This window comes from Typopeltis vanoorti, unplaced genomic scaffold (assembly GCF_054136105.1).
Source record: "Typopeltis vanoorti isolate ZY-2024b unplaced genomic scaffold, IOZ_Tvanoo_1.0 HiC_scaffold_24, whole genome shotgun sequence".
NCBI classification, from domain to species: Eukaryota; Metazoa; Arthropoda; class Arachnida; order Uropygi; family Thelyphonidae; genus Typopeltis; species Typopeltis vanoorti.
The window spans coordinates 3,556,923-3,582,962 of NW_028328064.1; the positions used below are offsets into that span (position 1 = coordinate 3,556,923).

Consider the following 26,040-nt stretch of genomic DNA (forward strand, 5'->3'; position numbering starts at 1 on the left):
TATTTTTAAAAATCAATCTTAAACTACCACAATAATTAAATATATGAAGTCTTCACACGTCCATAGACAAAATCGAAGACAGCTTAATAACACTAAGATACACAATATTCTGAACTTTAACCACAACAGAAACTCATCTTAAAATCTAAAAAGGTAATTAAATAAACCACATCTTAACTGGGCCAAAAAATATGCCAGCTAAAAAGAACATCATGTTTCTTAACTGTATCTGGATTACTTTTGAAAGAAACAGTTTCTTTATCATTTCAGCAGGATATTTCCTTATCCTGAAACCACTTTTCTCTCACAAAAGTCCTGAAATAAATGTAAATTTCCTATTGATAGTAAGAGAAATAAAAAGTTCAGGCTTGGATAATAATACTCAATGAATTTTGAACACTGCCTAGCATTCCTCCTTTAAATGCATTATTAGAAAAATTATGAAAAACATGCCTTCTTTCTCCTTCAAGCTTCATAACTGTTTTCCTCTTTCTATATCAAGGATTTCCATGGGAAATGATTAAACACTTAAAATTATATTTGCTATATCTATTTTCTGAAACAGCCATTAAATCATACTATTCAAATAGAAAATTTAATATCTGATAAGCATTTTTTCCTTCTGCATGATAAACTTCTTTTATCAAGTACCAAAGTTCCTTTAATTTCTCATAAAACTGTTATTCCAGTTACAATTGTAATACAACAGCTAAAAACTTTTAAAACACAGTTCTTTCTATGAAAGACTGCTACTAATGGAACTTTTTTCTAACTTGTTCTAAAAATTCTTCAATATCTCTACATATCTGTATCTATCTCACATCCATCCTCAGCTGTACTTTTTGAGTTACTGAAGTCTTTTCATTCGTACATGCTCCAGTGCATGTGCTCCAGAAACGTGCACTGGAAGCACATTATGCTTCCAGTTTCTGCTCATTCATGAAGTGAGACAAACTGGTGTCATAATTGCATGGTATATTCATGGCACTTTGCTTGAAAGAGGTAAAATTTCCCACTTTCAATCAATTAAATAATTCCTTTAACTGATGGATAAGAATTTCAAATATATCCAAAACATTAAACTGTAATTCTTATTTTAGCAATACCAACTTAAACCAAATGGATTTCCTGCTGCATTCACTTTGCTAAAATCACTATTACATGTAAACATGATACATTAACAATGTGCAACCATATACATAAAAGAAAAATTACAATTAATTTTGCACTTTTATCACAACATATTTCTCGACACCAAAAAAAAGGCAATCTGAAACAGAAAATTAAAGTTTACACTAATTTACATAAACAAAAATACTGTCCTGTCAAACATTTGAATGCATATACTGATGGTCTACACTACTATCCAAATGCTCTCATTTCCATTTACTGCAAAAAGTGGAGAAAGTCATCAATAGTCAACTTCTACACTACATACTTCAAGCCTCAACAGTAATTTGTGACCAACAATATGAATTTTGCCACACTCAATCCACAGATTTTGGATATTTCAAATATATCCAAAACATTAAACTGTAATTCTTATTTTGGCAATACCAACTTAAACCAAATGGATTTCCTGCTGCATTCACTTTGCTAAATTCACTATTACATGTAAACACGATACATTAACAACATGCAACCATATACATAAAAGAAAAATTACAATTTTGCACTTTTATCACAACATATTTCTCGACAACAAAAAAAAGGCAATCTGAAACAGAAAATTAAAGTTTACACTAATTTACATAAACAAAAATACTGTCCTGTCAAACATTTGAATGCATATACTGATGGTCTACACTACTATCCAAATGCTCTCATTTCCATTTACTGCAAAAAGTGGAGAAAGTCATCAATAGTCAACTTCTACACTACATACTTCAAGCCCCAACAGTAATTTGTGACCAACAATATGAATTTTGCCACACTCAATCCACAGCTGATCTTCTAGTATCCATTACCCACCACTAGACTCATACCAAGAAAAGTTTTGGAGAAACTCACTTGGTAACTCTCAGCAAGATTAGCATAGGAGTCTGTTCAGCAAACTACCATCCTAAACATACCCAATCCTTCAACCTTTTTTTTTTATTTATGTTGAGCACATAAACAAAAGGTTGGTTGAGTGGATTGGGAAAAGAGAAACTTATTTACATTTCATTGAAAAGCCTGTATATTGTATTCCTTAGAAAACATATCAGAGGACGACTGTTCCACAATACAGCAGTAGCAGGGATGAACGAGGAGGACAGAAATTTTTCTATAAGTTTTAAGGTGTACTGTGAAGAGATGTTGGATGACAACTACACATGTTCCAATGGACTTAGTATTGTGTGCAGGAATTATCTGAAATAGCATATTGATGCTATTTCAGATAAAAATTTGCCAAGGAAATATTTATAGAATACACAAATGTCAGAAACCAAACATCTGTGCAAAAGTGGGAGGAGTGAGAGCAACTCCAAATGCGAGTTGCTCTCACATTTGGAGAGCAGTATTCAATAGCTGGACGGATTTGTGATTTGTATAAGGTTAACAGCTGTTCAGAGGTGAGTAGTGTCTTGAGTGAAAGAGAAATCCTAATTTTTTAGAAGCTGAGAATGCAATGGTTGTGATGTGTTTATGCCAGGAGAAGATCAATGTCAAGGAAATTCCAAGAAGAGAGAGATCTCATCTTGTCTGGATATTTCAGTGTTATCAAAAATAATACTGGTAAAAAATGGTTCTTTTTTTTGTGAAAAATAAGAACCATTTTTTACAAGCATTGAAATTGACGAGGTTATCTGAGCTGCATTGGAGGATGGCTTGGAGACCAGAATTGAGTCAGTGGTGGTTGATTTTCTGTAGGTTGAGGCGAGTTGTTTAGAGCAGGGCTGTCCAAAGCACTGCCAGCGGGCCACAGTGCGATTTTGTGTGGCCTGCCTGTGGGTTTTGATTTTCACGAGTGAAAAAAATAAAATAAAAATTTGAATCAAATGCATACTAGATATTTCAATTCTATCACTAATCAATAATCACAATGTTAATTTTATATGGTGTGTTTACATCACTATATACCCACATGTTTTTCAAATATTAGACGTGTCAAAGAAGCATTCTTATACTGTTTTGTTCAAACACGCATGCTCTGGTTGCTCATGGGGAATGTGAGCACGTGATTAGTGTTGTTCATTTGTTCAGCTATCGAGGTTGTGTTGCTGCTGCTCACCAAGTTACTATATACGCATTGTGATGTGGCCCTTGGGTAAATATTTTTTTAAATGCGGCCCTCGGATTGCCAAAGGTTGGATAGCCCTGGTGTAGAGAAAGGTTTATCAAATGAAAGGGAAGAGTGCAATTGACAGTCATCTGCAAAACTGTGTATTGGGTTGGAGGTCAACTGAAGTAGGTCATTTGCAACTGGGTTGCCAGCTTCCTCTCTGGTTGCTCCCTACATGTTATGATAGATGTTTTCCTCTTCTCAGATTTCCCCACCAATACAGGAATACCCCCACGCACTCTCTTCATCCTGAACATAAATTACCTGCTCTTAAGGACTCCAAATCCTATCTATAGTTATGCTGATGACAGTACACTCCACTCTTCCCTTTCATTTGACAAACCCTGTAACGCCCAATCATCAGAAGACTCAAGATCCTCTATAACAAATGCCTTAAACTCTGATATTCTCACTACTCAATGGGGTGAGGATAACCTTGTGAACTTCCATGCTACTAAAATCTCTGTATAGTGTCTCACACTTTCCCTTATCTTCAATAACACTCAGTTATCAAAATATGATCAAATGTCTCTTCTTTCAGCCCTTCCTGATACAAACATATCTCAGCCATAGCTTCTGAAGCCACCAAAAAACTCTGTGTAGGCACTACTTTTCACTTCTACAACTACTAATAATGTATTAATCTGAAATCTGCCCAACTGTGGAATACTGAGTGCACATTTGGGGAGGTGCATCCAAAGCCTCACTAGCACTGTTTGAAACTATTCAGAAGAGGGCAATCAGATAAATTTGACTGACTGCTTCCCCCCTTCCCTCCCCACACACACACAGAATCCCTGAAAGTCTCTTTTTCTTACACGTATTCAGTTTCTCATATGCCTTTTTCCAAGGAGGCATAAGACAGAAACACAGCATTAAACATTTCATGCTCCACTTCTTCAAAAACTGAAAAACAAGAGGAGATTCTGGTTCAAATCCATTTACCATCCACTCCTCCTCCTCCTCCTCCTCTTTCATTCCATCCATCTCTATTCTCTGGAACAGCCTCCCTCACCATCTTTCCCAAAGACTACTACCATCAACTGTTTAAAAAAAAGTCAACAAATTTCTTATTTCTTCATACTCACACTCAGCACTGATGTGCTATAGGTCTTGTGACCTTTTTTGTCTGTGGATCAGATTAAAAAAAAAACAATACACAGGAGGAATACTGCATGAAAATAAAATGAGTAAAATCATAAAGCAATATGAGTCTCTAGAAATGTCAATGTCTTATTTCTTGTGTGTACAATTAATAGTCATTTGTATCAAACTAAATTGCATGCTTTTCCACAGTTTTTTCATTTCTCCATGTTAAAAGTTTAAGACTGTTCATTCTTTGCATTAATGGAACTACTCAAAGACTTCTGCACACTCCCATAACAGTATCTCCATGTGCTATTTTTAGTCAGTCATGTTGTGTAATTTTAAAATGAAACTTCAATACAAACTGACTAATCTATGCTTTCAGACATACTACAGTGCAGTCACAAGAATTATGCATTATTTGTTCTCAAGCTAGATTTGGGTTCAAATCCCATCTATGACATGAGAATCTTTAAAAGGCATTATCTGAAGACAAATTAGGTAAAAGCAGGAAGGTTTTCTTAATAATAGAAAAAAATCTACGATGAGAACTAATACAATTAACAGACATAATACACTAGCTTCATGGTCTGGATTGTGTTGGCCATAAACACAAAGAAACCAGCTGATGTCAAAATCATCAAAAAATAACAGGCTTAACTTTGTTGGCTTACCATCACAGACTTCCAGTACACAATGACTAGCCATATGTTTTAACTAGCTTAACCCTGCACAGACATATTCTGCACTGTCACAAATAATAAAAATGTACTTAACACTGAAATATACATACAACTCAGATAATTTTCTAAAAATATATTTCTTTTTATTCAGGATTACATTTTAAAACACTACTTACCCTGAAGTCATCTGATGATTATTAATCATTTCCACAATGTGAAAGGCTTCTGCTAAAGGTCCCCTAAATGCATCAGTGAAAATTAAGTCTGGTTGCCATGGAGATATGGCACTTTTAATAACAATTTGCTGAACATAAATTAATGGGGGTCCCTGAAACTTAAAAAAAAGTTTATTTTTTCTTGTTTTTATACACTATGTAAATTTAAAAGAAAAATTAAGTGCCAAGATTAACTCACATTAAAAAAATAATTATAACCAATGTTTACCTAACATAGCTCTATTAAGGTTGCATCTTAATAGAGTTGTGAATCAAGTGTTGTACATGATTCAGCAATATTTAAAATGAAAAAAAAAAAAAAAGATGGAAAGGATTCCAGCAAAAAGTGAATGATTTATAATAATCTTCATGGGATGGAGGAGGATGGCATACTGTCTTACATGCCTCTAGACATAACCTATTAAGAAAAGCCTGGCTCCTCAAAAAAATGTAATCACAAATAAACATGAAAAAAAGAAAAAAATCAGAACTGCTGCACCATTTATAATGTGTCCTTAAAAGAATGATGTGCAACATATGCCAACACACAAGCATAAATTCCCTAATTAGATTTTGCCACCTGTGGCAAATCCTAAAGAAAACTAATTGATTCAGCCAGAGAGGCATATGGTAAGGTTGTCTGCAAGGATCTAAGAAAGTTAAAGAGTAATTGAAGGAAAAGAAGAAAGTTACTGGCGAATAAGTCAGCTTGTGCTCTTATATAATACAGAGAAGAATGTAAGAAAGCAAGCATTATGTAAAATTAGCTAAACACATGGAAGAACTTTGGTAAGAACATTGAAAATACCAGGAAGGTGGTAAAATATTCTGGAGGCTATTGAAAAGCTCAGAAATGGAGGAAAGAGTACTGTAAAAAGAATCAGAGATGATAAAAGGGACATGAAAACTGAGGATGAAGACATTCTTGATATATGGAGCAATTACTTTGAAATATTGCTAAATGAAACAAGCAGTGACAGAATAGTGGTAGAAAATACTCAACAGAAATGGAATCTGGAACAATTGGAATATATATCTATACTTGAAGTAGAAAAAGCTATCACAAACCTGAAATGTAGGAAGGCAGATGAAGTAGATGATATTCGACCAGAAATGTTAAAACATGGAGGTATAAAAGTTTTACACTGGCTACACTGCAAAATTCAGAACTCCTGGTCAAAGAGTCAAATTCCAGATGATTGCAGTAAAGCACTCACAGTAACCATTTACAAGAAAGGGAATAAAGCTGAATGTGAGAATTACAGAGGAATTTCTCTGCTGAGTGATCCTGGTAAGATTTATGCATCTTGAGAAACAGCTAAGAAAAATTGTGGAGGAGATGCTTGGATAAGAACATGTCGGGTTCAGAGCAAACAGAGGTTGTCGGGATCAGATGTTCACTTTAAAACAAATAGTTGAGAAATCACAGGAATATAAACAAGGATCTGTATTTAAGTTTTGTAGATTTGGAAAAGGGATATGACAAGGATGCCAAGAGGGAAGCTCTTCAAACTGCTACAGTTATATGGTGTAAATTGGACATTACATCTAGCAATACACAGTCTCTATTTGAGTGGTAAATCAGCAGTTAGAACTGAAGGAGGTACAGGAAGATAGTTTGATGTTAAGTTAGGTGATTGACAATGGTGTACATTATCTCTGTTGTTATTCATCATCTATATGGATCACATTATGAAGGAAAGCAGGTATTAAAACTGATATCACAATTGGAGATGTTAATCTCAGCTCTTTACTTTATGCAGCTGTTATACTCCTAAATAAATCCAAGGCAAGTCTCTAGGATTCTCTTACTAAATTGAATAAAACTGCTTTAATAAATTTGGTAAGGAAATCAGCATTAAAAAGACAAAGACAATGAAGATAGACAAATTGAAAATATCAACTGCATCCTGAATGGAAATGTTTACTACAGAAGAAGTAAACATTTCAGCTATTTAGGCACAATTTTTAGTGAAGATGGCAAATTAAATTTGGAAATAGACAGCAGAATTAGCAAAGCTGGTATGGTTGGAAGTCAACTGAATAAATTTATATGGAATAAGAGAGAGATTAGTCAAAACACTAAACTAGCTGTATACAAAGTGGTGTTCAAACCAATTTTAACTTATGAATCTGAGAGCTGGTTAGAAATAAAATTCTTGATCAAAGATTTTAAACCACAGATATGAGAGTAATTATTATGTTACACAATACAATGGAAAATTTAAAATTTAAAAAAAAAAAAAAAGAGATTTGCTAAGGATGAGAATATCCAACACTTTAGGAATGGATAGGTCATCATTACAACTTAGAGGTAAAGAAGGTCATCTAAACATAATTATGCAAAATTAACAATAAATAAATTATGGCATTGTTTTTCCAGGTTTATATGATATGTATGAAATGATTACTACCATTTACTATTCTCATAAATGACCATTTATTTTTTTCCAAAATAAAAATATTATATATTATCTCTGAACATGAAAGGATTTGTTATTGTGACCTGCCATTAAAAAACTATGACCAGAAATATAAAAGTATATCATATATATTTAGTCCATCTAATAACTCTATTTAAAAGTAATTCATCAACTATATGGATCACACAAAGGTGGCAAGAAATGTATAGTAAAGAACTATACATTTCTTGATTTCAGTAACACTACTCTGAGAAGCAGCTATGAATGCAAAACTTTTTTTTTTTTTCCCAAGAGCTTTCAAAAGTAGCTGGTAAGGACTACTGGATGATGTGTTGAGATTTTTGGATCCTTACTTGCTTTGGAAAGGCAACAGTAATTGTCCTTCACAAGGAATCTAAAAATTCATTCTCACAAAAGACTGTTGTAAAGACAAAGCAGTTTGTCCATGGAAGATGGTGACAGATATTTGACTCTCATACATCATAATCATCATCAAATTCCTGACATATACCCTCAAGGGGTGTACAAGATATGATAGTACTACATGAAAAATTTACATCATTACTAACTTCCTATCTACAATTTTCCTCCAAATCAGTCTGTTACTTGTCAAGACTCCAATATTATCATTATCAGATCTTATATTTCTATCGTCTAAGGCACATTGTACCGTATCAATCCACCTATATCTTGGTCTTCCTCCTGGTCGTTTTCCTGCCAACCTGGCAGAGAACACTCATTTTGCTAATCTTTCCTCACCCATTCTGTTTAAGTGACCATACCACCTGAGATTAGCTCTGCTAACGCATTCCTGGATGCTGACAATGTCAAGTTCTTTCCTAATATCCTTGTTTTTAATATGATATTGCCATTGATGCCATTTGTTCACGCCTCTAATCTTTCTCAGGACTCTCATATCTGTGGTCGGTCTCTAGTCTTTGGTTAAGTGTTTTACTTCTGACCCAGCTCTCAGATCCATAAGTTAAAACTGGTTTGACACTGTCTTGTATACAGCTAATTTAGTGTTCCGAATAATTTCTCTCTTATTCCATTTCAATTGACTTCCTACCGTACCAGCTTTGATTTTGTTGTTCATTTCCATATTTAATTTACCATCTTCACTAAAAATAGCTGAAATTTTTTACTTGTTCTATAAGTAGTTCGCCATTCACAATGCAGTTGATATTTTCAATGTTTCTGCCTATTTTCATTGTCTTTGTCTTTTTAATGCTGACCTTCAATACCATACCATATCTATAATCTCATAATGAATTTCATCTGGTTTAACAGCAACTGTTCAACATTGCGTAAAGCAGCATTTAGTTCTATTGTAATTCCAACTTATTTGAAGAAGAAAAAAAAAGCAGATGTTTTCTGTGTTGATTTTTTAAGAACTGGAATTAAGGAGAATAAGAAAGTTGCTGATGTTTTGCAATGCTCTCCTTGAGAATATCTGCAATTGCTTTTGGATCTGCAACTTCACAGTCATTATGTTTCAGGACTGAGAAGGAGTATTCTATCTGCCATTCATTTTTCAGATTCTGTTCATGACTGGTTTGGTGTTGGCCAATCCAATTATTGAAGAATAAACTGAATACTGAAATACTTTGGGCTCTGAGAGCAGATGTATCATGCTCAAACATGAACACATTTGAAAGCAATTAAATTTCTTGTGGCAAGGTATATGCTAAAGATACTTCAAGCTTTATTGGCTGCTGTGCATGCTATATTACACAATGGAAGAAAGGTGGCAACTGTTTTGAGTATTCAATTATGGTAGCTTGCATTATACAGTATATTTAGTGTTTTGATAACAGAGGTAATCCAACTGTTGCAGAATCAACTTCTGCTAAGGATGAGAATGTATTCCAGCTAGCTTGATCTATTTTTCATCATGATATCTGTAGTAAATCACATGGCAGCCCACATAAAATTATGGATATCAGAGGAAAATTATTACTCCCACAGATGTTATTTTATACTTCCTAATTAAGTAGTGGGAAAAGGAATGGAAAAAGGATTAAGTCAATAGCAGTGAATTTTCAAGCACATGGAAGGTGTTTAAAAGGTGATTTTTATAGAGTACTTGTCATGGTTGTAGCCATTTAGATCTCCCATAAAGATAAAGGGGATGGTAAATTCCAGATAAGTTCACTGAGGTCATCCAGAGAAATCCCTGCATCAAGTGGTAGATAGTAACAGCATACAGTAACAAGAGGTCTTTTTGAGAGACAGAAGGCAATTGCTTCTATGTTCATATTAAGTTAGACGTGTTGGAATGGAATATGCTTAACTACAGGGATGGAGTAGCTTCAATGTGGAGAAAGCAATTCCCTATCTTGTCCTTACAGCAGGTAAAAGGACTTGACATAATCAATATTTTGGCAGAATTCATAATTCCCCACTGTAGGAATGTGTTAATTATTTGTGCACAAATTATAGATCCATTTGGCTTCTGATTTAGTGAGTTTTGCTGTTATAGATTTTTGATCCTTGGATTTTTCCTTTTTTTGGGGGAGGGGGGGGGAGAATTGTAGATGACAAGTGCCCATGTCTTCCTAAAAGAAACAAACAAACAAAAAAATATATATATATATATATATATATATATATATATATATATATATATATTCGAATTATACTCCAACTAGAATGCTAGGAATTTTAATAATTTTGGATTTCTCTGTAGATATAGAAATATCCACTTTTTTTTCATAGGACATCTGGAAGCTTTTCTTTATGGCACTCATGTAATTATATTCTTCACTAAAGAACTTTCATTCAAAAGAACAAAGCCATATGCATTAGAAGTCATGATAAGTTCTAATGAAAAGCAAACTAAATCAAAATGTTCAGGGATAACGTAATAGTGAGAAGGTAGTACAGTCATACAAAGTTAATGTCTCTTTGTACTTTCTCAGTGAAAGAAGAAATTTTCCAATAAACATTATGATAAACTTCCTCTTTGCCTCCTGATATAAAAATATTCTATCTTTTTGATCCTTCCACCTTTAACATTCATTGGGAGTAAACTAAACTAAACTGTTCTCCCTTGCAATTACTGTATTTAGGTATTTTGCACGTAAGACAGAATATTACACTCTTTCATTTATTGCTCTTAACTGTAACACTGCTTAAGGGTCAAAGCTGTATAACTGAGAGGAGACCTCCACATAGCCTTTTAAGGAATGCGGAGAACCGATCAGGGCTTCTGACCTAATGTCCAATCCTCACCTTCTCGTGGTGCACCCTGTTGGGTATCTACTTGGATACTGAACGGACGAGGATGGGCTGGCAATTTGGGATTTAGCCGACCAAATTGTATTCTTATTGGTTAAACCAAAATATAGAATGATGGTACAACATGACAAAATTTCATGCCGGCTGGGGCGTCGCCTGGTTAAACAAGGCCCCCGTTGTTTTCGCCAGGGAACCAGGGCGAACAGCGAAAAGTCAGCTACTGGAACAAATCTGAAAACAAACCCCAACTCAACATCACCAGAGTTAAAGATCGGTACTATCAACGTAAGAAGCCTGAATGGCAAAGAAATGGAGCTAGCTGAGGAATTAGATAAGTACCAGATCAACATAACAGGGGTGACTGAAACAAAAAAAAAGACAAAAACTGGTGAGATCTTTCTGAGCAATAAATACAAAATGTTATATTCAGGCAATGACAATCAAGGAAAAGAAGGAGTAGCCATAATATTCAACACAAAATACGAGGCTAATCTTCTTGAATGGCAGTCAGTCTCAAGTAGAGTAATGTGGGCAAATATGAGAATGGGGAACTGGACAATGAGACTTATTTGTGCCTATAGTCCCACAGAAGGTTCTACTAAGGTAGAAGTGGAGGAATTTTTTGAGGCTTTAGAAAAAGCAACTGACACAATGAAAAATGAAAAGTTGGTCCTTGTTGGGGATCTATATAGCAGAGTAGGAAATGATTGTGAGACATACAAAAATATTTTGGGAAAATTTGGAGAAAAGAGCAAAGCTAATAATAATGGCAAATATCTGTTGGATTTCTGCTCAGGACATGGACTGGTTATTACTAACACCATGTTCCAACATAAAAATGTGCACAAATTCACATCGAGAGAAGAGGCTACGAATAAGAAAAGTCTCATTGACTATGTTATTGTTGATAGTGATGTTTTCTCCCTGGTGCAGGACACCAGAGTGTACAGAGGATTTGAAATTGGAAGTGATCACTATTTAGTCTTGAGCAGGATAAAATTGAATTTCATATTGAAAAGAATAACATGTAAGAAAGTTTTAAAGCGAATAAAAGTTGAGCAGCTCTCAGATGTGAGCTGTAGACTAAAATACAGAAAGATTATTGAAGAAAAAACGAAAGAGTTTGAGAACAGGAATCAAACCTTGGATATTCAATGGCAAACTCTGAAGAAAACATTGAGTGATTCTGCCACAGAGGCATGTGGTGAGGTTGTCTGTAAGGATAAAAAAATCAGAACTCCCTGGTGGACACAGGAAGTTAAAGAGGCAGTGAAGGAAAAGAAGAAAGCATACCGAAAGTTCCTGTCAAATAAATCAGCTTGTGCTCTTAGAGAATATAGAGACAAATGCAAGAATGCTAAACACCATGTAAAACTAGCTAAACAAAAGTCATGGGAGGACTTTGGCAAGAATATAGAAAATAAATATCAAGAAGGTGGCAAAATATTCTGGAGGTTGTTGAAGAAGCTTAAGAATGGAGGAAAGAGTGCTATAAAAGGAATTAGAGATGATAAAGGTGACATGAAAACGGGAGAAAAAGATATCCTTGAAGTATGGAGTAATTACTTTGAAAAACTGCTAAATGAAACAAGCAGTGATGACAGCACAGTGGTAAAAAACACTGACCAGGCATGCAGTCAGGAATACATATCCATACTTGAAGTAGAAAAAGCCATCAAAGGCTTGAAATGTGGAAAGGCAGCAGGAGTAGATGATATTCGACCAGAAATGCTGAAGTATGGTGGTATAAGAGTCTTACAGTGGCTGCACTGCATAGTTCAGAAAGCCTGGACAGTGGGACGATTTCCCGATGATTGGAGTAGAGCTCTCATAGTACCCATATATAAAAAGGGAAATAAAATTGCATGTGAGAATTACAGAGGTATTTCCCTGAGTGTTCCTGGCAAGATCTATGCAAGTATACTTGAGAAACGGTTGAGAAGAATTGTGAAAGAAAAGCTTGGTGAAGAACAAGCTGGATTCAGGCCAAATAGAGGCTGTCAGGATCAGATCTTCACTTTACGACAAATAGTTGAGAAAGCATGGGAATATAACAAAGATCTGTATTTAAGTTTTGTCGATCTGGAAAAGGCATATGACAAGGTGCCAAGAGAGAAGCTATTCAATACGCTGCAGTTATATGGTGTCATTGGGGCATTATATCAAGCAATACTTAGTCTTTATTTGAGTTGTAAGTCAGCAGTTAGAATTGAAGGAAGTGCAGGAAGATGGTTTAATGTTAAATCTGGTGTGAGACAAGGATGTACATTATCCCCTCTGTTATTCATTATCTATATGGATCACATTATGAAGGAAAGTGGTATTAAACATGATATCAAAATTGGAGATGTTGATGTCAGCTCTTTGCTTTATGCAGATGATGTTATACTTCTAAATAAATCCGCTACAAGTCTGCAAGATTCTCTGACTAAATTGAATAGCTGTTGTAATAGATATGGTATGAAGGTCAGCAATAAAAAGACAAAGACAATGAAAATAGGCAGAATCATTGAAAATGTCAACTGTGTTGTGAATGGAGAATCTGTGGAACAAGTAAAACATTTCAGCTATTTAGGCACGATTTTTACTGAAGATGGTAAATTAAATATAGAAATAGACAACAGAATCAGGAAAGCTGGTATGGTGGGAAGTCAATTGAATAAATTCATATGGAATAAGAGAGAAATTAGTCAGAACACTAAATTAGCTGTATACAAGACAGTGTTCAAACCAGTTTTAACTTATGGATCTGAGAGCTGGGTCAGAAGTAAAACACTTGACCAAAGACTAGAGACCACAGATATGAGAGTCCTGAGAAAGATTATAGGCGTGAACAGATGGCATCAATGGCAGTATCATATTAAAAACGAGGATATTAGGAAAGAACTTGACATTGTCAGCATCCAGGAATGCATTAGCAGAGCTAATCTCAGGTAGGTATTGTCACTTAAACAGAATGGGCGAAGAAAGATTAGCAAAACAAGTGTTCTCTGCCAGGTTGGCAGCAAAACGACCCAGAGGAAGACCAAGATATAGGTGGATTGATACAGTACAAAGTGCTTTAGACGATAGAAATATGAGATCTGATAATGTTGGAGTGTTGACAAGTAACAGACTGATTTGGAGGAAAATTGTAGATAGGAAATTAATAATGATGTAATTTTTTCATGTAGTACTATCATATCTTGTACACCCCTTGAGGGTACATGGCAGGAATTTGATGATGATGATGAACTGTAACACTGGGCATGGAAGATAGAGCCATGACAGTCTGATAATGAAAATCTTTCTGATATTTAAGCATCCAAAGGATTTGGAATATAGTCTTACAAGCAGTTCAACTGTCCTACTTTTACTCTACAAGTCTGAGAATATTAAACATATGGATGATTGATATACCTTGTCAACATATGAGGATTTCCTCTATCCCTACATATGAGGATTCCCTCTCATGACTGTCATTCCTAAATTCTTCAGAGCAGATATCATCTGGAACATTGAGAAAGTCCAGTTCTGATATCATTCCTCTTGAATTTTAACACATTTATACCAGGCACTAAACAAACTGTATAGTTACATACTTGCCCATAAGGGTGAGACACACACAAAAAAATCTTGTCCTTCTGATTTTGCATATCTGGCAGGCATGCAACAAATCATTACATGTGCTTTCCAGAGAAATCAAAGTTATGTAGAAGGGAAAGAACTTTTTTTGCTGTCAGGTTATATAAGTAATGGATAATTAAGAGAAATTCTATGTTTGTTTGTAATTTTGTTCTAAACGTCTAGGTAATTTTATTTCAAAACACATTAATCAGATATGAACCATTTGTGTATAAATGGCACATTTGAGAGAAAGAATAGGCATGAATACAAATAGGATCTATTACAGAAAAATAAATGTTCAATTTGTAATTGTGGTATTATGGGTGGTGCAATAAATTACTATGGTAGTAGCAAATGAATTACAGCTTATCTATAAATTCTAGTTATTACACATTTATAAATAGCTTTTCAATTTACTTCCAAGAAAATCCTGGATAATCCTAAAAGTTTAGCAAAGGCTTATCTTGTTTTTGGAAATCACCTGAAGTAAAGAGGTGAAATAAAGAATTATGAAACTTTATGCAATATATATTAGCAAAGATTTTATGCATATATTAGCAAAGAAAATCAGACTTTGAAACACTAAGATTCATTTCAAACTACTATTAGAATACAAGTGCAATAGTTCAATATAAAAATATCATAACTAAAAAACTTGAAATCAAACAAGGAGTTATACAAGGATGCCCATTCCTCTCTCCATGCCTTTTTTAACATTTTCATCCAAAATCTCATTAAAAAAGCACTGTTCTGAACAAAAGAAGTAAAAGCATCTAAAATCACATTAAAGATGCACCGTTCTGAACAAAAGGAGTAAAAGTCAATGGAAGACCAATCAACACATATAATATAGGCAGATGATGTAGTAATTTATTTATTCCATATGGGGTTTCTCCCTTTCTCCCCCATCCCTTAGGATGGGTTGAGCCCTCCTAATGAGGGATTAAGTATGTATTTTATGACTGTAGATCCGTGTGTGTGTGTGTGTATTCGGGGCCAGTGTGCCTGTTCTGAGGGACAAGAAGCCCGAGTTTCCGGGTGAAAAAGCCCTCTACCTCCATATGAGACTGGACAGCTCACCTTTAGTCGAAAGAGGTTCCTCATAAAGGTTCCTCATGTCATGGATGGAAATCGAACCCAGGTCTTTCCGACCAAAGGGCTTTGATTATATTGACTGAGCTACAGAGGCTTGATGTAGTAATAATAACAGATAACAAATCAAATCTCCAATATCAGGTTGCAAAATTACAAGCAACCTGCTGAAATTATAACTATCAATTCATATAAAACAAAGATAATGAAAACTGGAAGATACCCAGAAAACACTTAATCAGGAAGTCATAGAAAACGAGTTTGGTTTTAATTACTTAGGAGCAAATTTGACTTTCGATTTAAATTATATATAAAACACAGACTCGCCATAACGTAGTCAACATTGAATAAACTTAATAAAATTTGAAAGAAAAAAATCCTACAACTCTAAAAATAAAATTATACAAAGATATAATACTAGTTACTACCAACAGCTCTCTATGGGATAGAAACTTGAAAAGAAGCAGAAAGGAAACTGCTGGCTTCTGAAATGAAATGCATCAGGAAAATATGCACAACTCATTGGACAGCACATAGTACTAATGCACAAGGACAGCAAGATTCAAATATTCCTAATTCAATAATTCTTAACAGTTAAAAAGCATCCACTCGCTAGTTTGGACATAGTGTGTGTGTGTGAATGGAACTGCACAGACTTTCTCAACTGGTGTTTAAGGGTGCTATGGAGTGTACAAGACCAGGGGAAAAACCAAAACTGACATGGCATAAAGCTCTTAGAACTGCACTGGATTTTTAAAGTTGCTGGCATACAAAGGAGCGTGCTTTGGAAAGAGATGGGTGAAAGAAAAGAAGATAATTCCAAAAAAATTAACTGCTTGCTTATTTATATATGAATTGTATAGTCATATATATGAATCAATACTCAAGATTCTTACCCATCGGGGTGCTTTAAATGCTTTATTATCCAAATGATCACTTTCAGTTAATGACAAAGAATAGTCTTTAACAGAGGTGGTAAAATGTTGAGATGAGCTGCCCAGCAAAGGAAGATATAAAACAGGATAACTGAAAAAATAATTATACATCATTAAAATAACCAGTAATAAAAACATATTAAACTTTTAACATACAGGCTGATTCTAAATTATTGTTGAGGTTTCTGTGGCCTATAATTTTCATGCCAGAAACAGCAAAATAAAACTGCTTACAGGATATAAAAGTGTAACTTGAAAAGTTTTATTACCTATAGAAATCAATACCGCAGAATGCTAAACAATTTCAACATGCGTGCCTTTTATGGCACGTAAGATGTCCAAGCGATAATCAATTTCCCTCCAAGTGTTCTCCATAATTTGCAGCGTAACTCTTTCTACTGAAACAACAATTCTGGTCTTCAGTTCATCAAGGGAGGTAATAGGGATCTGGTAAACAATGTTTTTCACATATCCACACAGGAAGAAATTAAGCAGCATAATATCAAGTGAATGCAGAGGCCACGAAATCAGTCTACCATGCTGGAACTTATCTTGGAGGTTTTCAGCAAATGATTAGCCATTTGATCAGGTGTTATCTCTGGCGGTTTGTATGTTGTTGGTTTCCCCCCCCCCCCCCCACTCCAATTTTCTCAGAAGTGATCAGCTTTTTCTGGCTAGGTTTGGTGAAGTCACGTTCATGGATGGTTGAGATCCATCTTTCCTTTCTGTTTTTGTCAAGCGTTGCTATGAGCTCCTTAGTTGGTCTTCGGTTTTTTCGTATTTGGCTCAAAGTTCATCAGTATCCAAGCATGAGATGTATTGTTTTCTGTAGTCTCTAAGAATAGAGGCTTTAGCTGCAGTTTTGATTAGTTTGACAAATCTGGGATAGCAATTAGGGGTGGATGGTATTGCTGTAATGATTTGCTCAATTTGCTTTTCAAATACATTCCAGTTGGATCTGCAAAACTTCCATCTAGCAATTGGTGTTCCATTAATGATTGGGATTGATGTGCCTGTCTTTATTAGTGTAGGACAATGCTGGCTGTTATGGAATCTGTTGAGAATGGTTCTGGTTGTTGGCAGAGGGTGGTCTTCAGAGACTACGGACAGACCGGGAGGTGTCTGTTCCAACTGGCTGAGTGAAGAGTGCCTTCTTGTTTGGCATCGTAGATCAAATACAGGTTATATGTATCCATCCAGTTAACTAGATTATCACCATCTTGGTTGTTAGAGGAAGCCACATATGGTGTGATGAGAGTTAAAGTCACCAACATAGACAGCAGGGTGAGGTGGTGGCCGGTCCATTTGGTCAGGCCAGAATTGCGATGGTAGTTTGTAGATGTAGATGGTGATATTTTGAATTTTAATACCTATGGAGTATTCTGCTTCAGGCACACATTGGGTTATGGCCCTGAGACCAGGCCATGCTTGGGATGGCAGTTATAAGACACAAAAATTAGGTATGGGATATTCAGTCTATTGAGAGCTGTGTCAGGCATGCGGATTTCCTGGAGAGCCAAGACGTCAATCATTTTGTCTTTGGCTATTTTTCTGATGACTTCGGCTTTGGATTTAGATATTCTTCTATGTTTAAGGAACAAATCTTGAGAGTGTTGTTTAGGGGACTGTAACTTATTTTTCGAAGTTTGCCCTCCTCCCAAACAAGCAATGCGATCCGGAATAACAAGCAAAGCAATGTTATTCCGGGCGACGATCAAGCCGGCATGGAGTTTTTTTGAGTTGTGTATTTATCATGGTTGTTACAAGTAATCCAGGAGGCTTGGTTCCTTTGGCTTGAGACATTAGCTTCATGTTACCAGCATTACATCTCTGGGACTTCTTGTGTCCGAAGCAGCAGCAATGTACCACAAGGGTGATACTACTGGCAGGGGGGGGCACGGGAAAGCTGTCTCAACCCCCCCCCCTTTGAAGTCAGTAAAATGGCCATACATAGGTATATTGTATCATCAGTACTTTTCAGCCAGGGTATTAACTGTAAAACCTTCATGTATTACACAAAACAGAATTCAAACTTTAATGAATGAAATAACAGAAAATCAAGTAGACTTATTTTATTCATTAAAGTTTGAATTTATTTTGCATAATGTGTGTAAAGACTTAGCAATGACTTAGAGATATTATGGATCTATAATTTTCACACCTTCATTTATCTCCCTTTCTGAATATTGGTATTTATTTATTTATTTAGTATATGGAGAAAAATACAAGAAAATAATGAGCGAAACTATATACAGACCGAGAATTCATTTAACCAATTGACAGCACTATCTGGAAGTAAACACAAGTTCCTGAAGTAGCCTTGTCCAGACATAAATCTGTTTAACTGTTTCCAGAGGTGTTCAAGTAGACTGAATCCAGGAGGTTTTATTATTGGATCTATAATCAGGTACTTGTTTGTAGTAGTTCATTCCAGTTTTCTCCACCAGTCCTCAGGACCATCATCTAGTACTTCTGCTAGCCATATGGGAGATCGAGAGGTAAAGTGCCAAGCTGGAGATGGAGAGATATCTTGATGTATAGAAAGGTACATGTTATTTCTGATTTTCTTTATTTCTTTAATGGTAGTTTCTCTTCTGAAGCATAGAGAAGTGATATGGGAAAGAACAGGCAAACATAGAAGAACAGATCTGCAGATACCAGGGATGGTTCTCACTGTTATATTAAGCTATGTGTCTATGAGAGCCATGTGGCGACTTAGGCTCCAAACTGGTGAAATATACTCCACAATGGAAGACCAAAGACAGGGCTGCTGTTCTAAGAGTTGAGGCAATACAACCCCAAGTTGGGCCTGTCAACTTGTGTGTGAGTGAGTGTTGCCCTGGCAGATATCTTTAACTTGGTTTTTTCTAAATGTTTTTGGTAAGTCAAACTACAGTCGAGTGTGACACCAAGGTAACCTTCTTGTCTTGCTTTTATGGATTATAGTCCTGTTGCAGAAGTATATGTCTAGTTTACTATGAGTCTCGTGGTTATTTAGGTGGAAAGCAAACACAACAGTTTTGCTGGGATTAGACTGTCCCCAGCAGTCAAAATAATTCAGATCTTGAGTCGACAGCTGTATCATTAGCAGAGATAAAATTCAACCAGCTGTTGAAGGGATATTGATTGTGTATAGATTGAATAAAGCTGAGGCAAGTACAGATCCATGTAGCAATCCATCCTCCAGAATAAATGTTCTGTTCTTTTGAATTCACATGAACCTCATCATCATCATCAAATTCCTGCCATGTACCCTCAACAGGTGTACAGGATAGGATAGTACTACATGAAAAAAATTACATCATTACTAACTTCCTATCTACAATTTTCCTCCAAATCAGACTGTTACTTGTCAAGACTCCAACATTATCAGATCTTATATTTCTATCGTCTAAGGCACTTTGTACCATATCAATCCACCTATATCTTGTTCTTCCTCTGGGTCGTTTCGCTGCCAACCTGTCAGAAAACACTTGTTTTGCTAATGTTTCCTCGCCCATTCTATTTAAGTGACCATACCACCTGAGATTAACTCTGCTAACGCATTCCTGGATGCTGACAATGTCAAGTTCTTTTCTAATATCCTCGTTTTTAATATGATATTGCCATTGATGCCATCTGTTCACGCCTATAATCTTTCTCAGGAATCTCATATCTGCGGTCTCTAGTCTTTGGTCAAGTGTTTTACTTCTGACCCAGCTCTCAGATCCATAAGTTAAAACTGGTTTGAACACTGTCTTGTATACAGCTAATTTAGTGTTCCGACTAATTTCTCTCTTATTCCATATGAATTTATTCAATTGACTTCCCACCATACCAGCTTTCCTGATTCTGTTGTCTATTTCTATATTTAATTTACCATCTTCAGTAAAAATCGTGCCTAAATAGCTGAAATGTTTTACTTGTTCCACAGGTTCTCCATTCACAACACAGTTGACATTTTCAATGATTCTGCCTATTTTCATTGTCTTTGTCTTTTTATTGCTGACCTTCATACCATATCTATTACAACAGCTATTCAATTTAGTCAGAGAATCTTGCAGACTTGTAACGGATTTATTTAGAAGTATAACATCATCCGCATAAAGCAAAGAGCTGACATTAACATCTCCAATTTTGATATCATGTTTAACACCACTTTCCTTCATAATGTGATCCATATAGATAATGAATAACAGAGGGGATAATGTACATCCTTGTCTTACACCAGATTTAACATTAAACCATCTTCCTGTACTTCCTTCAATTCTAACTGCTGACTTACAACTCAAATAAAGACTAAGTATTGCTTGATATAATGCCCCATTGACACCATATAACTGCAGTGTATTGAATAGCTTCTCTCTTGGCACCTTGTCATATGCCTTTTCCAAATCGACAAAACTTAAATACAGATCTTTGTTATATTCCCATGCTTTCTCGACTATTTGTCGTAAAGTGAAGATCTGATCCTGACAGCCTCTATTTGGCCTGAATACAGCTTGTTCTTCACCAAGCTTTTCTTCCACAATTCTTCTCAACCATTTCTCAAGTATACTTGCATAGATCTTGCCAGGAACACTCAGTAGGCAAATACCTCTGTAATTCTCACATGCAATTTTATTTCCCTTTTTATATATGGGTACTATGAGAGCTCTACTCCAATCATCGGGAATTCGTTCCTCTGTCCAGGCTTTCTGAACTATGCAGTGTAGCCACTGTAAGGCTCTTATATCACCATACTTCACATTTCTGGTCGAATATCATCTACTCCTGCTGCCTTTCCACATTTCAAGCCTTTGATGGCTTTTTCTACTTCAAGTATGGATATGTATTCCTGACTGCATGCCTAGTCAGTGTTTTTTACCACTGTGCTGTCATCACTGCTTGTTTCATTTAGCAGTTTTTCAAAGTAATTACTCCATACTTCAAGGATATCTTTTTCTGCTGTTTTCATGTCACCATTATCATCTCTAAGTCCTTTTACAGCACTCTTTCCTCCATTCCTAAGCTTCTTCAACAACCTCCAGAATATTTTGCCACCTTCTTGATATTAATTTTCTATATTCTTGCCAAAGTCCTCCCATGACTTTTGTTTAGCTAGTTTTACATGGTGTTTAGCATTCTTGCATTTGTCTCTATATTCTCTAAGAGCATAAGCTGACTTATTTGACAGGAACTTTTGATATGCTTTCTTCTTTTCCTACACTGCCTCTTTAACTTCCTGTGTCCACCAGGGAGTTCTGATTTTTTTATCCTTGCAGACAACCTCACCACATGCCTCTCTGGCAGAATCAAGCAATGTTTTCTTCAGTTTGCCAAAGAATTTCCAAGGTTTGATTCCTGTTCTCAAACTATTTCATTTTTTCTTCAATAATCTTTGTGTATTTTAGTCTACAGTTCACATCTGAGAGCTGCTCAACTTTTATTCGCTTTAAAACTTTCTTACATGTTATTCTTTTCAATATGAAATTCAATTTTATCCTGCTCAAGACTAAATAGTGATCACTTCCAATTTCAAATCCTCTGTACACTCTGGTGTCCTGCACCAGGGAGAAAACATCACTATCAACAATAACATAGTCAATGAGACTTTTCTTATTCGTAGCCTCTTCTCTCCATGTGAATTTGTGCACAGTTTTATGTTGGAACATGGTGTTAGTAATAACCAGTCCATGTCCTGAGCAGAAATCCAACAGATATTTGCCATTATTATTAGCTTTGCTCTTTTCTCCAAATTTTCCCAAAATATTTTTGTATGTCTCATAATCATTTCCTACTCTGGTATTTACATCCCCAACATGGACCAACTTTTCCTTTTTCTTTGTGTCAGTTGCTTTTTCTAAAGCCTCAAAAAATTCCTCCACTTCTACCTTAGGTAGAACCTTCTGTGGGACCATATAAGTCTCATTGTCCAGTTCCCCATTCTCATATTTGCCCACATTACTCTACTTGAGACTGACTGCCATTCAAGAAGATTAGCCTCGTATTTTGTGTTGAATACTATGGCTACTTCTTTTCCTTGATTGTCATTGCCTGAATATAATATTTTGTATTTATTGCTCAGAAAGATCTCACCAGTTTTGGTCTTTTTTGTTTCAGTCACCCCTATTATGTCGATCTGGTACTTATCTAATTCCTCAGCTAGCTCCATTTCTTTGCCATTCAGGCTTCTTACGTTGATAGTACCGATCTTTAACTCTGGTGATGTTGAGTTGGGGTTTGTTTTCAGATTTGTTCCAGTAGCTGACTTTTCGCTGTTCGCCCTGGTTCCCTGGCAAAAACAACGGGGGCCTTGTTTAACTGGGCGACGCCCCAGCCAGCATGAAATCTTGTCATGTCGTACTATCATTTTTTATTTTGGTTTAACCAATAAGAATACAATTTGGTTGGCTAAATCCCAAATTGCCAGCCCATCCTCGTTTGTTCAGTATCCAAGTAGATACCCAACAGGGTGCACCACGAGAAGGTGAGGATTGGACATTAGGTCAGAAGCCCTGGTTGGTTCTCCACATTCCTTTACAGGCTATGTGGAGGTCTCCTCTCAGTTATATAGCTTTGACCCTTAAGCACCCCTTCACATGAACCTTCATTTTTCTATTGTAGAGCAATTGTATTAGTAATTTTAGAATGTTTTGGCATGTTCTCATAATAATCATCAATTTCCTGATATGTACCCTGAATGGATGTTAAGGCTGTTATGACTACATGATGTGATTAACTTTACGTCATTTTTAATCTCCTATCAACAATTTTCCTCCAAATTAGTTCATACTTATCAGAACTCCAGTATTGTCATATCTAACATATTGTTATATTAAGGCACTTCTGAATGAATCAATCCACACAGACCTTGTCTTCCTCTGGATATTTTCCTGCTATCTTGGCATCGAACACCTGTTTTTGATCAAACATTCCCCTCCCATTCTATTTAAGTAACTATACTTTGGTATAGTATAGTATAGTATTAAGTAACTATACTATACTCTATTACACCTTAGCCTATATTACCTGCTTAGATTAGCCCTGCTCGCACACTCTTGAATGCAAACAATGTCAAGTTCCTTCCTAATGTCTTCATTTTTAATATGATTCTGCCATTAATGCCATCTGTTCAAATGTCATCTTGATCAAGTGCTTTATTTCTAACCCAAATCTCAGATTCATAATTTAAAACTGATTTGAAAACTATCTTATATACTGCTAATTTTCTGTTTTGACTAATTTCTCTCTTATTCCACATAAATTTATTCAGCTGCCTACTCACCATACCACTCTTGATTATTCTGTTGTCTATTTCCAGCTTTAAGTTGCTATCTTCATTAAAAACTGAGCCTAAACAGCTGAAATATTTTACTGGTTCTATAGGCTCCCATTCTATGTAACTGAAAATTTCCATATTCCAGCCTATTTTCATAGTTTTAGCCTTCTTATTGCTGATTTTCATGCCAAATTTGTTACAGATGTTTGTTATTCAGTTGGAGACTCCTGGAGACTTGCACTAGATGTGTTCAGGAGTACATCATCATCTGCATAAAGCAACAAACAAAGTATGATATCTCCAATTCTAATATCAGGTTTAATGACACTTTCTTTCCTAATGTGATTCCAGACAGATGATGAATAAGAGTGATGATAATGTGCATTCATGTCTTACACCTAATTTTATATCAAACCACCTTCCTCTATTTCCTTTAATTCTAACTGCTCACTTAAATACAGACTATGTTACTGCCCTGTATAATGTTCTATTTACCCTATATACAATAACTGTAGTGTTTTGAAAAGCTTTTTGCTGGGAGCCTTGCCATATGTCTTCTCCAGATCTACAAAACTTAAGTACAGATCATTCTCATACTCCCATGATTTCCTAGCTATTCGTAATAAAGTGAAAATCTGATCCTGACAACCTTGATTTGGCCTGAATGCAGCTTGTTCTTCTCCAAGTTTCATATCCACAATTTTTCTCAGCATCTTATCAAGTATTCCTGCATAAATCTTACCTGGAACACTTAGTACAGAAATTCCTCTGCAATTCTCACATTCAACTTTATTCACTTTTTTTTTTATAGATGGGAACTATGAGAACTTTCATTATTCCAATCATCTCGAATTAGCCCTTCTGTCCAGGGCGAATTTCAGATGATGCTGCAAATTTCAGATGATAGCTGCTGCAAAACTTATATTCTTCCATATTTGAGCATTTCTGGTTGAATATCTACTGCAGCTGCCTTTCTGCATTTCAAGTTTTTGATGGTTTTTCTATCTCAAGTATTAATATAAACTTCTCTTTGCATTTATCTTGAAAATGTTCTTGTATGGTTCTGTCACTGCTTATTTCTTTTAACAGTCATTCAAAGTAATTACTCAAGACAACTGGGATATCCTTATCTTCAGTTTTCATGTCACCTTTATTATCTCCGATTCCTTTTACGGTACTTTTTCCGTCATTTCTAAACTTTTTCAATAGTCTTAAAATATTTTGCTACCTTTTCCTTCCTGATATTTGCCTCTATATTCTTACTAAGTCTTCTCATGACTACTGTTTAGTTACTTTTATACACAGCTTAGCCCACTTTAACTTCTTTAACTTCATGTGTCTGTCATGCGTTCTTATTTTGCTATCCTTTTGTACAATTTCACGACATGCCTCCTTGGCTGAATCAATCAATGTCTTCTTCAGAGTTTGCCACCAAGACCCCAGGATCTGATTCCTGTTTTCGAACGGTTTCATTCCTTCAATAATGTTTGTATAGTTGCCTTTGCATAGATTACAGATTACCTGCAAAAGCTTCTCAACTTAACCAGCACAAAATATATGGTTAAAAACTCCCAATGGAAAACTGGTGGCTGCTATGCCTCCATATTTCCATAGTTCAGTAGGGAGTTCATCCCAAACAGGCAAATTAGATAAGTTCATTTGGTTTATTGCATTCAAAATTTCTTCTCTTATTATAGATGGTGCTTTTAACCTTTCTAACTCTTCATTTGTACTTTTACAGTCTTGTTCTCTCTAGAAAAACATCTTGTGATAATCTTCATAAATTTCTTTTATTTATTTTTTTTAATTGTTCCAGCTTCAATATTAGTTTTGTTTTTCATTTTTAGTGGTCTGGTTTGGAATGTTTTTTTGTTATTGATGTTAATTCATTTATAATTTTATACATAGTCTTGCTATCATTCTTTTTAATGGCTTCTTTACACATTTTTACTTTTTCTTCCAGCCAAGCATTTTTAGCAGATCTATGCATTCTATCAATTTTGTTTTCACTCTTTCATAATGTTGCTTATTCTCCTCTGTATTTCCTCTGTTCAAAGTATTTTTGCAACCTTTTTTTTTATGTAAGGTTTCCAGAATTTCTGTGGTAATCCAGTCATTATTTTCCCAAACTTTTGTACTAGTTTTTCTTGCAGTATGTATCATAACTGTTCTGCCCTGGTTCCATGTATTTGTTACATTACCAAAGGTTATTTTCTTTAATTCTATTATGTTTGTGTAGTTTTATCTTTGTGTTG

At 35.4% G+C, this 26,040-nt stretch overlaps 1 protein-coding gene across 2 annotated transcripts in view; it reads right to left on the reverse strand.

The window, feature by feature from the left end:
• The window catches only part of SCAP (SREBP cleavage activating protein), a 408,865-nt gene that overhangs the window by 334,034 nt on the left and 48,791 nt on the right, over positions 1-26,040 (reverse strand). For both annotated transcript variants that reach the window (XM_090415224.1, XM_090415223.1), the window contains exons 4-5: positions 16,507-16,636; positions 5,211-5,368 (exon numbers count right to left, since the gene is read on the reverse strand). In XM_090415224.1, the coding sequence (XP_090271350.1) occupies positions 5,211-5,368; positions 16,507-16,636 (288 nt within the window). The remainder of the gene's footprint in view (positions 1-5,210; positions 5,369-16,506; positions 16,637-26,040) is intronic.